The following is a 16,680-nucleotide window of genomic DNA, read 5'->3' on the forward strand; positions in this document are numbered from 1 at the left end:
GCGGGGTGGGAGTGGGGGGGATAAATTGTGCAAAGACAGATTGTACAAGTCAGAGAAATAAAGTGGTGTTTGGACCACAGGGGGGGATATTGAAATGGAACAAAAGCCACAGTGATGACTACAACTACAAGCTGTTGTTAGCACAAGGCAAAGTGGCAACACACTGCAGTAATAAGGAAGACTGAAACTGCTAATTGTTATATTTACTATTAAAATTAATGAAACACCCTGTGGTCTGACTAAAATTTCTCATTGTGCCTCCTAGTGGTTAAATAAAGCACAGACATATAGGACACATGGATTTTCAGTGTCTTTCTTCTGTAGAATGAAAAGTCTGCTATAAGATGCTGTTTTCACAAAAGCGATAATAACAATAATAATTTTAAAAAGACCACAAGCAAAATGGAAGCGAGATAGCGGTATAACATGCAGCGAAAATAATTTGATATGTGTGTACAGTATGTTTACTATTTGGCTACTGAAGTGTCCAGTACTCAAATTGCAATACCATCCCAAAGAGCCACCCCTCATTTCTTCACATTTTTAAGGAAAAGGGGAAATGGGTACAGCAGATTATTGAAATATTATGCAAATATACATGGAAATTTAGTATGTAATGCAAAACCAGAGGTCGTACAATTCTAACAAGCTTGAAAATCAATATTTGGTTTGACCACTTTTATTCTTCAGCACAGGCTGAGCTTTCTTAGGCAAGCTTTCTTGTCATTTCTTTAAGGAGTCTTCAGGAACTCACTACACCAGCTCCTTCTTTGGATGTTGGCTTCCTTTTGTTCTGTTCTCCATCAAGAGGATCCCACACTGCTTCAGTAGTTGAGGCCATCTCATGTCTGTTGGTGTCTCTGTTCGGCTCCACTTTCGTGTTGCCTGTGTGTGTGGTGTCATTGTTCATTGACCACAATTTGAAGCAAAAAGTTCACATTTCCAGTCAAGTCCAGTTCTTGTGTAATTTGTCCCACTTCAGCCTCTTTTCTGGGTTTCCCTAAGAATGGCTTCTTGACAGCCACTCTTCCACTGAGACTATTTGTGATGATGGATCAGTTGAAAGGCCACTTGCATCTCTCTGGTTTTTTGTGTCAGGTCTTTGCTGTGTTTTATCCTATTTTGTAAGGACATGACTTTCAGATATTGCTCACCAGTCATAGATAGGATTTTAGGCCTGCCACTTCTTGTGTTGCCCTCTGCTTTTCTTGTTTTTGGTTGTATGTGTATGTGTGGGTGTCATTTTTTTTCTGTCTGTAAACAGGAGGGCCTGAAAATTTTTGAACGATTTATTGGTTGAATAAAGCTTATAACCTTATAATTAGAAACTATGAGTCTTACAAATAATGGTATGCGTTATCAACCAATGCAAAGTACCGTATACAGATTAAATGTGTCACATTTGACGTTTGACCTGTCCTCAAGGTCAATAGAATGATCTTGAGGTAAAAGTGATAATAATGCTATATGTGAAACTATGACATGTTGGAATTCTTAATGTCACATTACTTTGGACCTCTAACCTCTTCTTCAGGCTCAAATAAGGTCAAACTTTCATAAAAGGCCTTTTATCTTTAAAACTATGCTCTACATTCTGCTGCCTTTGTTGGTATTGGTGACACTTAGGAAATTATACTGTTGTATGGGGATTCGCATTATAGTTTGCATCCAAACATGTTCCATTTAACCTCTGATCTCCTCTTATATTTCACGTCTGCCTTTCTTTTAAGTTAATCTTGAAATGCTTTATATCTTTAAAAAGTATTGTCAAGACAAATGGAGTGCAAGAAATGCATCTTGTTTGCTCATATTTTTTTAACGTGACACAAGGCAACCACCCAGAGAGATGCCATGTTTACAGCTAACAGCTCTTTGGAAATCACCATGTTGGTGCGAAAATTCTGTTTTATGCACGTCAAACTGTGGTATCTTTGGAGTTTTTCAAAGATTCACCTAAAGAAATCACAACAACTGATGTCTTTTCAAGACAGGCAGCTAGTATCAAAGTGTCTAAAGATATATTTAAATTTGGCTCTTTGCTAAGTTGTCTGCAGACACAATGCTTGTTCATCCCTTTAGTTGAGTTTGGTGCTTTAAAAAGAAAAGGCCTGAATGATTCATAGTTAAATGTTAAGTTAAAAAAAACCTAAATACCCATCAACGTTTTGGGACTGAAGAATAAAAATTACAAGAAAAAGATTCCAAGAAAGGCTGGCTCAGTGTGTGTGTGTGTGTGTGTGTGTGTGTGTGTGTGTGTGTGTGTGTGTGTGTGTGTGTGTGTGTGTGTGTGTGTGAAAAGTTGTTCAAGACTTTTGCACAGTACTATCTTTTTGCCTTGTTTTTACTTTCCCCAATCATTTGAAAAAATGTATTTTTTCCCAAAAAAGCTAACCTCTAATATGATGCATTTTTAGCTTCCTAAGACTTCTAATGTTATACAAATAAACAATTTGAGACTGAAAACGAATTCTTTACACTGGAACAAATGACACATACAAAATTGTGACATGTTTTTCAAACTTGTTCATTTAAAAATCCAGGAATCAGATAATTTAATGTGAAGAAAATCCAGCTACTCCTACAGGTCTGTGACCAGTTCATGGCAAAAGAAGCCAAAGAGATCCAAAAAAAAGACAGATATACATTTTCTTTCCACTGTATGCAACTTTCTTTATTCCAGCTGCAGCTTATTAGAATTCATGTTTGTGTCCACATTGCAAACCAATTAGAGTGATGTGTGTAAATGCTGTCTGTTTCTCCTATAGATGGCTGGGACAAATTCTCCCACCGCTACACGAAGAAAGAATTTGGCAAGTGGGAACTGATTCTTCCACCCAAGCATGACAACTCTCCAGCTGTGGATCATAACTCTAAACTCAAGGTAGAGAACAAAACATCTTCATGCTTATTTTCACACTCTCAGTAGGTGTCATCTTGCCTCAGTGGCACAGGGACTTGTCACTATAATGTTCGTGGGAGATTCCCTGTCATGTGTGGTGTCTTATGAACCAAGTGAAAACCTGGCGTGTCGCCATCAACAACATGTCATACTCACAGTGCAGAAGGGAGATTACTGTATGTACACAATCTGCACAGTGGAGAGTAGACACACCTGAGGAGCCCAACTGATGGCTTTTATTTCTGCTCCCATCTGTTGCGGGTATCCCTCAGGACATTGTGCCCCGTTTGTTCGGCGCAAAACACAGTCCACAGTGGGTGTACATGATTGGTTTTAAGCTCTAGTAAATAATTCATCAGGGTTAAATGCAAAAATGCACCCTCCCATTATGCATTGTCTCCCAAACAAACAGCGTGGATGAGAAATAACCCAGAAATGAGATGCCAGGCATGGAGTGGATGGCATCGCCGCGGCACTCTCCTTGGGACCGGGTCATCGTTGGCAAACTCCTGCGCCCTGGACAGGCTGCCCGGCTCCCATTGTCAGCGGAGGTCAGTCTAAGGACGATAAGAAGCAGATGGAAACGCTGGCACCTGGCCTTTCGTTGTGCACCCCCGCTGCCTATGAATAGCTCTCTTGCTGTGAGCCCCACTTTAGAATTAGTTCCACAGCACTCCCTCGTGGAAGCACAAGCCTAGCTCCAATCACTCTCATGTAGAGCAGCTTGCCCTTCCATCCCCTTTGTTCAGTGCCCAATTTGTCTCCATAAACAAGCAGTGTCCTTATGTGGGTACAGTATTTACCATGGGCCATTTATGATGCAACTATGCAAGACCGTAGAGAACGAACAGAAGCGTTATCTAACCGATCAAAAATGCTTTTCTGTCCACACCTAACTTGTATATTGCCCAGTTCTTAGTTGTTTTTCCTGTTTATGCACCCCTCAGCCTTACCAGCCATCTGATTTTTCTTTAATGTGCCTAATTCTGGCCAATTTGTGTGAAGGACCACTGCTCTGTCAGGCTTTATGCCAGTCCATTTATCCAACTATCTTTTCCTAATCCTATAAACTGTGAAGCATGTCATAAGGGGAGCCAGGCAGCTAACCCCAGGTGGCCTGGCCATAATGAAAAAACCCCAGAGGGGAGTCTGGCCAACAGCTCACAGGCAGGTGGCATTGGAACAGTCATTACTTCACAACAGTAGCCAGAATTAGTTGGGTTATAATGCCTGTTTCTGCAGGGGACAAAACAGGGTGAACACATACTGTGGGAAACACTACAGGATCGATTTCTTGGTGGGTTTTTCCAACTCTCACGCTGGCTTTCTCCTTTCTTATTTGACTGATGGAGGCAAAGTAACTTGTCAGATTTCCAAACTATATTTATTTTACCCCCTTCCAATCCCGAATTGCAGACATAATAGATGAGAGGCAAAGGATAATGATTTAGATTTCCTATTTTTCTAAATTGCTCCCTGGCTCAAATCCCCTCTCAACATGGGTCTGTGGCTTTGTTAAAACCAATTAAAGAGCTGCACCCCTCAAAATACAACGGCATAAATCACCACTGAATCCAAATTTACTGCAACAAGTTTTCTAGTCAATACTGTACTGTGGCTTTCTGTCCCCTACATCGTGCCATGTCTGCAGTGCTCCCAGAGAGCCATGCATAACACTTTTAAAGCTGTGAATTTGGCATTGGAGAGTAGGAACTGGCTTTCTGGAAAAGAGGCAGTTTTCATCAACAGTTTGCACCATCTTTCTTTATAATGGATAGGGAGCAACAGCACAGTTTTATGATGTAAGCATTTCATGGCTAACAGATGTAAATAAATACTGACTTTAATATCAAATACATCCAGGGGCTGCATCATGCAGCAAACAAAGAAGACCTTTTGAGGCCTCTGACTGTGCTTTGCTGATCCTTTCTATTTTTTTCCCCTGACTTCTCTGTAGCTTTGTCTTTTCCATTTCATTTTAGATTACATACAGATATCCTTCATCCCCTTCTGTAGGTTTTTAATCCAGAATGTAGACACCTCAGCATGCATCGTGGTGTCTGTTATCTGTCTGCTTATTAGATGTCCATGTCGCTTATGCAAAGTGACTGTCATGCCCACCCAATTTTTTTCTTTTCTTCAATGCCCTGTCATTGTTTAGGTGCCCTTGCTGTAACGTAAAACTCATTTGTCTTATTTTCCCAGGTGGTGGTTCACACAAAGGAGGGACAGCGTCTTTACCGGATCTCGCCTTGGGCAAAATATGTGACCAGGGAGGAGAAAGCCATCATCTACGACTGGGTTCACTGGGATCCCCCTCAGCCTTACATTGTAAGTTACAAAATATCCTTTAAAAATGACTTTTGCCTAAAAAAAAGAAAAAATAGATGCATGAAAACCACCTGCACATTCAGTGTTTTTCATTTCCATGTTGTATTAGTTACTACCAGCTTTGGAGCTCGAGCTGCTTTTTTTTTTTCATGTACAGAGATGATCAGTGTCTTGTTGCAGTACTAAGTGTAACAAATAGTGAGTGCCAGGAAATGAAAATTAAATGTCTATCATTTTTTAAAACAGCTCATCCCCTTAATTATTATGATTATTTTTTTAAAAAAGCTTTGAGATGATGTTAATCATTGAATATTGTGTTACTAAAACCACAGTTTATGTGGTGCTACCCTCTACGTTCACCATTTCTTCTCGAAATGAGGAACAGTCATTGTAAATCAGCTTTGCCTCTCATATGCAAAGCTGTTGTGGCCATTCTTAATGTGGGTGCTCGATGCTGCTGATTTGAGTGAGGCTGAATGTGTCTCAATGCTACTTGATGTCCTTAGCCCAAGAGTGAACAAGCAAAACACTAAGAGGCTATTAAAGGCCACCTTGCCTTCTTTATCACTTGTTATTTGGCACCATTTTAATTAGAGGGGCCCTCTTACTGGCAGTATATTTGTTTTATTTACAAGTAGTTCAATCATGTACTTGAAATGCTGTGTTCACAAGGCTTGGTGGGTAGCCATCAGGAAATGGGCACTATGTATAAAAAGAAATGCTTCTCCTGTTGTGTAACACTGCTAGCATGAATCATAAATATTTTTATTGTTTTACGTGTGTGCAGCTATTCATCTCGGCGATGAGATATTTGTGCAAAAACCCACACTTTGTCTTTATGGATCATAAGCGCTCAACAGATGTAGTTTCTAGAAGGGGGGAAAAAGCCCCAGACTCTGTTATGATTTTGTGCATGACGTTTTGGTTACCTCTTCAGCATATCCACCCTCGACCCAGGAAGCCCACGAGCCTGAGAATATACGAGTCTCATGTGGGAATTGGCTCTCCAGAGGAGAAGATCGCCTCATACAACAACTTCACAACCAATGTGCTGCCTCGCATAAAAGACTTGGGTAAGATGTGAGATGGAAAAACCCTAGCTCTACAAGATTATTCTTTGCCGGATCCTTCAGCTCTTTAAGTCTGTAAGACGTCTACAGCAGCCATCATGCTGTGATCCCATTCTTCTAACAGTCAGTAAGAGCTTTTCAACTCGAAAATATTTCGTATGTTCTCCAGCCAAGAACAGAAAGTAATGTATAGAGGTCACATATCTGCATACATGTCAATTCTGAGCCGACAGCGTGGGCGAAACAAAACATTTGAGGGGTTTTTAATATCTATTTATTTAGTAACTGTCACCACTAGTCCATAACATAGCAGACATGTCGTACAACTGTGAGTACCACTGTTCCACCAGAAACAGTATTTTCTGTGGCAGACCTGTCACACTGTCTAGATGATACCACATCAGCAAGTCAACATCCTGTTTACTGGTATGACCTAAAGGGATCACTGACCAGTGGATCGTGTTCTGTAAAAGGGGCTCCACAGCACAAGCCAAACTGCACAGCAGTTGTGGCTCTAAGTATGACAACTTGGGTTTTTTTTTTTCTTCATACTCATGACTCACAAAGTCAATACTAGAGAAACGCTATCTGCCTGCCTCTGCCCCTAAGCATTTTTTCCCTGACAGATTTTCTTTAACAGTGTATGTGTAAGTGTGTGTGTTTCATTCCTCGGGCTTCTGATTAATTCAATGTAAAACTCACAGGTTTACCTAATAAGTAATGTGCATTTACTTGAACTGGAAAAATAATTCCAATGGGGTACATTCACACATGAGACTATAGTGGTTGGAGACCGCAGTATGTCCAAAATTATTCCCACCGTGTATAATTAGCTTGCATTTTCATTGCCTTTGAGAAGGTTTCTTCGAAGTCAGGGACCAGATATTTAACCATTCAGTCAGTCTCTGTCTGCAAAGCAACTTTGGTGCATCGAGATGGGAGTAAAACGGCAATAAGACTGAGTCAGTCTCTGTCAGTAGTGCCACCTATCTGTGAAAATACCATGATTAACTGTGATAAATCAGCAAAAATTGATCTTCTTTGGTCTGTTGTAAATTGGTTTCTGTCTACATATACAAAAATTTATATGGAAAATAATTTTATATTAGCTACTCATAGTTAGTCCATCTAAAATCTCAAATATTTGAGCCCAAAATTGAAACATTTCTATTCAGATGGTAACGTGGTTTTTGCAGGACGGGGATGTAACTGCAAAATGACACAGGCACTTGGCAACCTTGATTTTACAAAGAAATATTGACAATGTTGACAACCTGTCATGTCGTTATTGCAGTGATATGCATCTGCACTCACTGGTGCAGACTGACTCAGATTGATTGCAACGTGCTGTCAATTTCTGCTTTTATAAATTAAACAACAATTATTTACAAACTGTTGTCAGTCTGTCTAAGAGTGATTGCAGTCAGGTTGCAAGTGTCTGGAGAGAGGTTGCCTTTCACCAATTGACTTGTGCTATCGCCTTACGATTGAAAGTTGGTCACTGCAACTACTTGAACTCGGTCTAAGACAACAAAGAAAAAAATTAAACGCAGTCACCGAGCAACCCTATATTTTGCTTATGATCTTATGTATATGACCTAAAACATCATGCAAATGTATATTTTTCACTAATTTTTAAGTAGTTAATTTTCAAGTTATCTCAACTAAGAGTAGCGTTCAAACGTTGCTGCAACCTTATGAAAGAAGTACCCATTTTGCTTCTCTACCCCTATGAGCGTTGGTGTTATTTTGCATTCAGGAACGCCACGCTGCACTGACATCGTTAAAAGTACAGACACAACTGACACAGCAGACCAAGAGAAATGTGATCAGTCCGTTTTCTCGGTTGTGTCATCTTGTTTGGCGGATAAGGAAACTGGCAGAGTAACTGCTGCAGCAACTGAGGGGTTCTATACAATAAGGATTCTCCAGGAGGCTAAACTCCACAGTCTCTAGTGACGGTGACTTTACCTGCCATTTCATTTTCTTGACTGAAAGAGAGTATATATATATATAAAAAAAAAGAAACTTCCTCTCACCCCAGTGCTTTGTCACAATCCTTCAGAAGGCAAAGTTTTGTTTCCTTTCTCTCTAGCCTGAAAAGAGATATATATAAATAAATCTGTTCAATACAACAGTGAAAACCGCAGGGCCTCCCTCTAGAGTCCTCAGTGGCAGTTTAAAAGCCTGTTGTTCTCTTACTCATAGAGGCAGTTTTTGTAGGTTGTTTTGTGGTATATGACCTCCTGACTGATAGCTAGTGTTTCCCTGTTGCCACAGCTTGTCTTTAGGATACTGGAGCTTGTGTCAAAAAGGAAATGCCTGGAGCTCATACATACAGTGTGACTGACACAGGTCAAATAGTATCAACTCTTAAAGATTTCCAGATTGTTTCTGTACCAAATAGTGGCCAAAACACAAAAAGAGAGACGTTTCAGAGAATTTTTCTAAGCGTGTCTTATTCTGTGTGGCCAACCAACCCACACATCATAAGAATTATTTGCATTTTTAAATGATGTTTGAAATACAAGCTGAACAGCAGGGGTTTATTAAAATTAATCATTAGAAAAGAAGATGAAGATTTGCAAAATTAATAACCCCTCTAGTTACTGCAGGGAAATTAAGCTATCCAAATACACTTAGGAACAAATAAGCACAGTGTATCCCACTGCCATACACACCAAACACATGTTTTTTTTGATGAATATTTTAATAGTTTCACAACAGCTAGATAAGGTTAGCTGTTTAATCTGGTATAATATGCTTTTTAAGGCATGAAATGGGGATGAAATTTGTAATATGATAATTGCAGTGTCTCCTCTCTTGGTCCAGGTTACAACTGTATTCAACTGATGGCCATCATGGAGCATGCCTACTATGCAAGCTTTGGATATCAGATTACAAGTTTCTTTGCTGCTTCCAGGTAAATGCCATCATTTCACTAGTTTTATATATATATATTGTATTTTGTACAAGGTACTTGTCTCTGCCAAGGAGGTTATGTTTTTGGTAGCGTGTCATCATTCTGTCTATAAACATGATAGCTTGAGGTTTGAAGGAATTCTAATAGAGAAGGGAGCCGGAGATCGACAGTCGGACTGCTGCTACGGCTGCAGTGATGCGGACGCTGTACCAGTCGGTCGTTGTGAAGAAGGAGCTGAGTGTAAAAGTGCTCTCAATTTACTGGTCGATCTACATCCCTACCCTCGGGTCACGGGCTTTTGGTAGTGACCGAAAGAACGAGATCGCATATACAAGCGGCGGAAATGTGTTTCCTCCGAAGGGTGGCTGGCCTCTCCCTTAGAGATGGGGGAAGGGGTTCGGACATCCAGGAGGGGCTCCGAGTAGAGCCGTCGCTGCTCCTCCACATCAAAAGGAGCCAGTTGAGTTGGTTCTGGAATCTGACAAGGATGTTCCTTGGTGCCTTCTGGTTGAGGTGTTCTGGGGATGTCCCAACGGGAGGAAGCCCCAGGACACGCTGCAGAGATTATATCTCTCGGCTGGCCTGGAATTCTGATAAAAGCTGTAGATGCAGTGTCGTGTTATAGGGAATGATATGTTGGGGTTTGAAATTTCACAATACTTTAGACCTCTGACCACTTCTTCAGGGTCAAATAGAGTCAAACTTTCACAAAATGTCTTGGGGATTCTAAACATCACATCATACAGTAGTCTGCATCCAAATATTATTTAAAATCTGGTCTAATTTTTGCACATTTTACATTACACTGTCTCTCTTTCAAGTTGACCCCAAAATTAATTATATCTTCAAAGAAAGTATTGCCAAGATAAATAAATCCGCTGCCTAGTTGGTTAGAAATACAGTGTAGTATAATATTATCATGTCCAGTTATTTACAAATCAATACCCATGTTCCGTTACTTTCTCCTACATAATGTTTGTGTAATCGGAGTAAATCTCTGTCATGCTACCTTCATAAAGCAGATTTAAGGAGAAAAACAACCAAAGTGAGTATATATCAAATGCAATACTACTGCATTAAAAGAATAGACATATATATATATATATATATATATATATATATATATCTATATATATATATCTCCATAGGTCCCTCATGGATATATGGATACAAGTTGAACAGCCACAAGGGGCAGTACCCTCCATGGAGAAGGAGGCTAGAGGGCAAGATCAAAGTAGCACGGAGAGAGGTTAGCCAACTAACGGAGTTGCAGAAAGGTGCGACGAATAAGGTGCCTAAGAAATACAGCAAGCTGTCCATACCTGAGGCCTTGGAAACTGCCAAGCAAAGACTCACAGCCTTGGCCAGCCGCTTGAGGAGGTACACCAGAGAGATAGAAGGCAGGAGAATAAACCAGCTGTTCTCCACAGAACCAGCAAAGGTGTACTCTCAGTGGCAAGGGAACAATAATAAGAGAACAGCACCACCAAGGCTGGAGACGGAGCAATACTGGAAGAGCATATGGGAGAAGGATGCAACCCATAACGGCAATGCTCAGTGGCTAGAGGATCTGAGGGCAGACCACAGCGACCTCCCTGAACAGGGTCCAGTAACCATCACAGTGGCAGATATCCAAGAAAGGGTCTCCAGTATGAAGAGTTGGACAGCACCAGGGCCCGACATGGTTCACGCCTACTGGCTGAAGAAGCTAACTGCACTCCACGAGCGTCTGGCAGCACAAATGAACCAGCTGCTAGTTAACGAGATACACCCGGAATGGCTAACTGAAGGCCGGACGGTCCTGATCCCCAAGGACCCCAAGAAGGGACCGGTCCCCTCCAACTACCGACCAATAACCTGCCTCAGTACTACATGGAAGCTCCTGTCAGGCATCATATCGGCTAAGATGAACAGGCACATGGGTCAATACATGAGCGGGACACAGAAAGGAATTGGCAAGAATACCAGAGGCGCAAAACACCAGCTACTGGTAGACAGAACAATCAGCCGAGACTGCAAGACCAGACTGACCAACCTGTGCACTGCCTGGATTGATTACAAGAAGGCCTATGACTCAATGCCCCACAGCTGGATACTGGAATGCCTAGAATTGTACAAGATCAATGGGACCCTAAGAGCCTTCATCAGGAACTCAATGGGGATGTGGCGTACAACACTAGAGGCCAACTCCAAGCCCATAGCACAAGTCACCATCAAGTGCGGGATCTACCAAGGAGATGCTCTGTCCCCACTGCTGTTCTGCATAGGCCTGAACCCCCTCAGTGAGATCATTAACAAGACTGGCTACGGATACCGACTACGGAACGGAGCAGTTGTCAGCCACCTCCTGTACATGGATGACATCAAGCTGTATGCCAAGAGTGAACGAGACATCGATTCACTGATCCACACTACCAGGCTATACAGCAATGACATTGGAATGTCGTTCGGACTGGAGAAGTGTAGTCGGATGGTAACAAAGAGAGGGAAGGTAGTCAGAACTGAGGGGATTGAACTACCAGAAGGCAACATTGCAGACATAGAGGACAGTTACAAGTACTTGGGGATCCCGCAGGCGAATGGGAACCATGAAGAGGCCGCTAGAAAAGCTGCAACCACCAAGTACCTGCAGAGGGTCAGGCAAGTCCTGAGGAGTCAGCTGAATGGTAAGAACAAGATCCGGGCCATCAACACGTACGCCCTGCCCGTGATCAGGTACCCTGCTGGGGTAATAGGCTGGCCAAAGGAGGAGATAGAAGCCACTGACATAAAGACAAGAAAGCTCCTTACCATGCATGGAGGGTTTCACCCCAAGTCCAGCACCCTGAGGCTGTACGCTAAGCGGAAGGAAGGGGGCCGGGGACTGGTGAGTGTCAGCACCACAGTCCAGGATGAGACAACGAACATCCAAGAATACATTGGGAAGATGGCCCCAACTGACCGAGTGCTCAGTGAATACCTCAGGCAGCAGAAACCCAAGAAAGAGGAGGGAGACGAGGAACCAGCATGGAAGGACAGGCCCCTGCACGGTATGTACCACCGGCAGATAGAGGAGGTGGCTGATATCCAGAAATCCTACCAGTGGCTGGACAAAGCTGGACTGAAAGACAGCACAGAGGCACTAATCATGGCAGCACAAGAACAAGCTCTGAGCACAAGATCCATAGAGGCTGGGGTCTATCACACCAGGCAAGACCCCAGGTGCAGGCTGTGTAAAGATGCCCCAGAGACAATCCAGCACATAACAGCAGGGTGCAAGATGCTAGCAGGCAAGGCATACATGGAACGCCATAACCAAGTGGCCGGCATAGTGTACAGGAACATCTGTGCCGAGTATAACCTGGAAGTCCCGAGGTCAAAATGGGAGATGCCCCCAAGGGTGGTGGAGAATGACCGAGCTAAGATCCTGTGGGACTTCCAGATACAGACGGACAAAATGGTGGTGGCTAACCAACCGGACATAGTGGTGGTAGACAAACAGAAGAAGACGGCCGTAGTGATCGATGTAGCGGTTCCGAATGACAGCAATATCAGGAAAAAGGAACACGAGAAGCTGGAGAAATACCAAGGGCTCAGAGAAGAGCTCGAGAGGATGTGGAGGGTGAAGGTAACGGTGGTCCCCGTGGTAATCGGAGCACTAGGTGCGGTGACTCCCAAGATAGGCGAGTGGCTCCAGCAGATCCCGGGAACAACATCGGAGATCTCTGTCCAGAAGAGCGCAGTCCTGGGAACAGCTAAGATACTGCGCAGGACCCTCAAGCTCCCAGGCCTCTGGTAGAGGACCCGAGCTTGAAGGATAAACCGCCCGCAGGGGCGTGCTGGGTGTTATATATATATATATATATATATATATATATATATATATATATATATATATATATATATATATATATCTCTCCGTGCTACTTTGATCTTGCCCTCTAGCCTCCTTCTCCATGGAGGGTACTGCCCCTTGTGGCTGTTCAACTTGTAGCCAAGCATCTCACTGATCACTGCTGCCGTATTGTAGATCAGCTTGTTAGTGTCGGTAATCGTGGTTGTAGGTATTGCCCGTAGTGCTGCATTAACATCATCTAGCAGACCTTCTGAGGGTACTTCACGTAATCTTGGTAACCGGCTACGGGGGATCCAGGTTTCAAGCTTGGCCATGATCCTATTTTTCAGGTCAGTTCCTCTCGCACTCAACGATCCTTCTCCTATCACACTTGGGGCTATGTACCCAATCTCGGGTGGGGGTGATGATATCTCCCCCCTGACCTGTGCCGAGTATAACCTGGAAGTCCCGAGGGCAAAATGGGAGATGCCCCCAAGGGTGGTGGAGAATGACCGAGCTAAGATCCTGTGGGACTTCCAGATACAGACGGACAAAATGGTGGTGGCTAACCAACCGGACATAGTGGTGGTAGACAAACAGAAGAAGACGGCCGTAGTGATCGATGTAGCGGTTCCGAATGACAGCAATATCAGGAAGAAGGAACACGAGAAGCTGGAGAAATACCAAGGGCTCAGAGAAGAGCTCGAGAGGATGTGGAGGGTGAAGGTAACGGTGGTCCCCGTGGTAATCGGAGCACTAGGTGCGGTGACTCCCAAGATAGGCGAGTGGCTCCAGCAGATCCCGGGAACAACATCGGAGATCTCTGTCCAGAAGAGCGCAGTCCTGGGAACAGCTAAGATACTGCGCAGGACCCTCAAGCTCCCAGGCCTCTGGTAGAGGACCCGAGCTTGAAGGGTAAACCGCCCGCAGGGGCGTGCTGGGTGTTTTTATAAGAAGTCCTTCTTCTAATATATTTGTCAATTAAAAAGAAAGAGGAAGTGTAATCATACTGGGAGTAAAATTGTGAACCAGTAAAATATCTGAAAGACAGACTCTAAAAGATTTCAGCTTTAAGGTATCCAGTATCACACTTTACCACCTGAATGTATTTTATCTTTAAAGCGGCTGCAAAATGTTTTAAAGTTGTTGATGTTTTATTTTGAGGGTTGAATGAGTGTCACAAAAACAAACTGAGTGAGCAACTTTCTCCTCAACTCAGTCACCTCAAATCAAGGTTAGGAAGTCTGACACCAGCAATAATCTCTCTGTAAATACATTTTCTGTTAATCCACAGAGTGGGGAGAGTCGTAGATAAAGGTGGACTAGTCTGAGTCTTTATCTTCTTTCAGAGATCCTCCTTCCTTGCTCAGAGTAGGGCATAGTTATATATATTGTAATTTCACCCTTGATTGATCGCTTAGTGTCATTTAAAACCTCAGTGGTTGAATACCGGAAAGCAGGATAATCCTGTCACTATGTGTCCTATTTTTATTTTTATTTTTAAAGGAAGCTGATATGATGATTGTTGGGAGGATGGGATGTTAGAGATTGGATAATATAAGGTGTGGGTTATGGATGCGTACACATACAGTTGTGTTTTTCAGTGTCCTGAGAATTCCACTGACTTTACTGTAGATGTCCTGTAGAAAAGGTTAATATAAAAACATCTATCAAATGACAAAAGCTCACTTTAGACAAAGCGGCTATGCTTGTACAATAATATACTGCTCAATGCTGTTGTGATTATTTGAATTGCAAACATTTTAATGAAAATATAAATTCAGTGTTGGTTTGCACTTAGTCTTAAATGGGCCTTTTGTCAATGTGACAGCAATTTTAGAAAGAATAAAACCATTGAGTGGGAGTTAAGATCTGCTTGACAGGTTTATTGTTAGGGAAATTGAAACAACTCAGAAAATATATGTAATTTAGGTCCTTGAATTTTTTTTAAGCTTGTGTTTGCATATGTGCATGCTGTTAGTTATGTGCTCAAAATGGTCCAATTATAGGGGGGAAAAAGGTTAGTCTGACATATTCCAGTTGTAACTTGGATGATTTTCATTGAGTGGCAATTTTGAATCAACCTAAACTTCAGGGTTAAGCTTGTGTAGTAACCTAATGTGAATCTGAATGTGTGTGTTCATTTGTAGCCGCTATGGGACCCCAGATGAGCTGAAGCAGCTGATTGATGTGGCTCATTCAATGGGGATTATGGTGCTCCTGGATGTCGTTCACAGCCACGCGTCCAAGAACACGGAAGATGGCTTAAATCGGTTTGATGGATCCGACTCATGTTTCTTCCATTCTCCACCCAGAGGGGTGCACAGCTTGTGGGACAGCCGTCTCTTTAACTACTCCAGGTACTTGTATAGTTTTTATAACTTTTTAATAAGTATCCAGGTTTTTGACAAATTCTGACCATGTCATCTGAATGTTTCAGCAATTAAATAAAGTTTCATTAGACAACTTTTTTCTGGTCTTCTATTGACCAGTCTTGGTTGAGCCAGTGTGAATTGTAGCCTCAGTTTACTGTTCTTAGCTGACAGGAGTAGTATCCGGTGTGCTCTTCTGCTGCTGTAATGCATTTGCTCCAAGGTTTGATGTGTTGTGCATTCAGAAATGTTCTCCTGCAGACTTTTCTCCTAGCCCTTATCCTATAACCTATTGCATTAACACCACATTTTTCCCCAGAGAACTACAACTCACTGGAAATTTTTTATCATTTCAGATTACTATCTGTAAACCCTAGTGATGGTTATGTGGGAAAATCCCAGCAGATCAGCAGTTTCTGAAATACTAAGCTGTCTGGCACAGACAGCCATGCTGCGGTCAAAGTCCCTCAAATCTCCCCTGATACTCAGTTTGAACTTCAGCAGGTTGTCTGACCCTCCCTAAATGCACTGACTTGCTGCCATGTAATTGGCTAATTAGACATTTGTGTTAAAACACAGTTGAATAAGCGTACCTAACAGACTTGCTGGTGAATGTCTGAAACTGAGAGGTAATAGTTAATTCACGTTTATTCAGTCACTTTGATACAGTGTCATTTTCAATTGGTGGGGGGAAAAAAGTGTTGAAGAGTTTCCACAATATAACTAAATGACAATGTGATTACTTACTCATATAAAGTAGTAGTAAAAATGGACATGCTGTGTAATATTAAAAACCATAAACCAAAACCACAGAACCAATTTACTTTTGTTCTTTATACCATTTAAATTTACTGTGATTAACATCGTCCTGATTAGACATTATATATTTTTCAAGATCTTTTTAGCGTGATTTGAAAGCAAACACATCCCTGCTATTTCTACTCCTCCATTATGCTGTACCTGCCGTGGAGATTTGAATGTTACATACTGTTAGACATTGAACTTATGATGAAAAGACACTTTGTCTGCATCAGCTACATATAAATGTAAACACGTGTAAAGATTGATGAATGAGGATAAATGGGAACCTGCCATATCACTTGTTACAGTTTCTCAGACTGCCTTGTACAGAAAGATTTGTTGAAGGTCAAAACCAAGACATGCTCTCAAAAATGGCAGATTACATCGCTCAACCAGACGGCCGTGAAGTAAGGCACTGATATATAGGTGAAGTGTAGTGAATGAGTGGTTAACTGAAAACTCAAGTTTCC

At 42.1% G+C, this 16,680-nt stretch overlaps 1 protein-coding gene across 1 annotated transcript in view; it reads left to right on the top strand.

Moving 5' to 3' along the window:
* gbe1b (glucan (1,4-alpha-), branching enzyme 1b) overlaps positions 1-16,680 on the top strand; it is a 108,030-nt gene that overhangs the window by 19,027 nt on the left and 72,323 nt on the right. Inside the window, exons 3-7 of the mRNA XM_085243996.1 lie at positions 2,766-2,881; positions 5,105-5,230; positions 6,168-6,303; positions 9,133-9,223; positions 15,188-15,397. Coding sequence (XP_085100122.1) covers positions 2,766-2,881; positions 5,105-5,230; positions 6,168-6,303; positions 9,133-9,223; positions 15,188-15,397 — 679 coding nt within the window. The remainder of the gene's footprint in view (positions 1-2,765; positions 2,882-5,104; positions 5,231-6,167; positions 6,304-9,132; positions 9,224-15,187; positions 15,398-16,680) is intronic.

The sequence above is a fragment of the Mchenga conophoros genome, linkage group LG14, assembly GCF_057382185.1.
Source record: "Mchenga conophoros isolate Kocher_MC1m ecotype Shallow Benthic linkage group LG14, M_conophoros_male_GT1.1, whole genome shotgun sequence".
NCBI lineage: Eukaryota > Metazoa > Chordata > Actinopteri > Cichliformes > Cichlidae > Mchenga > Mchenga conophoros.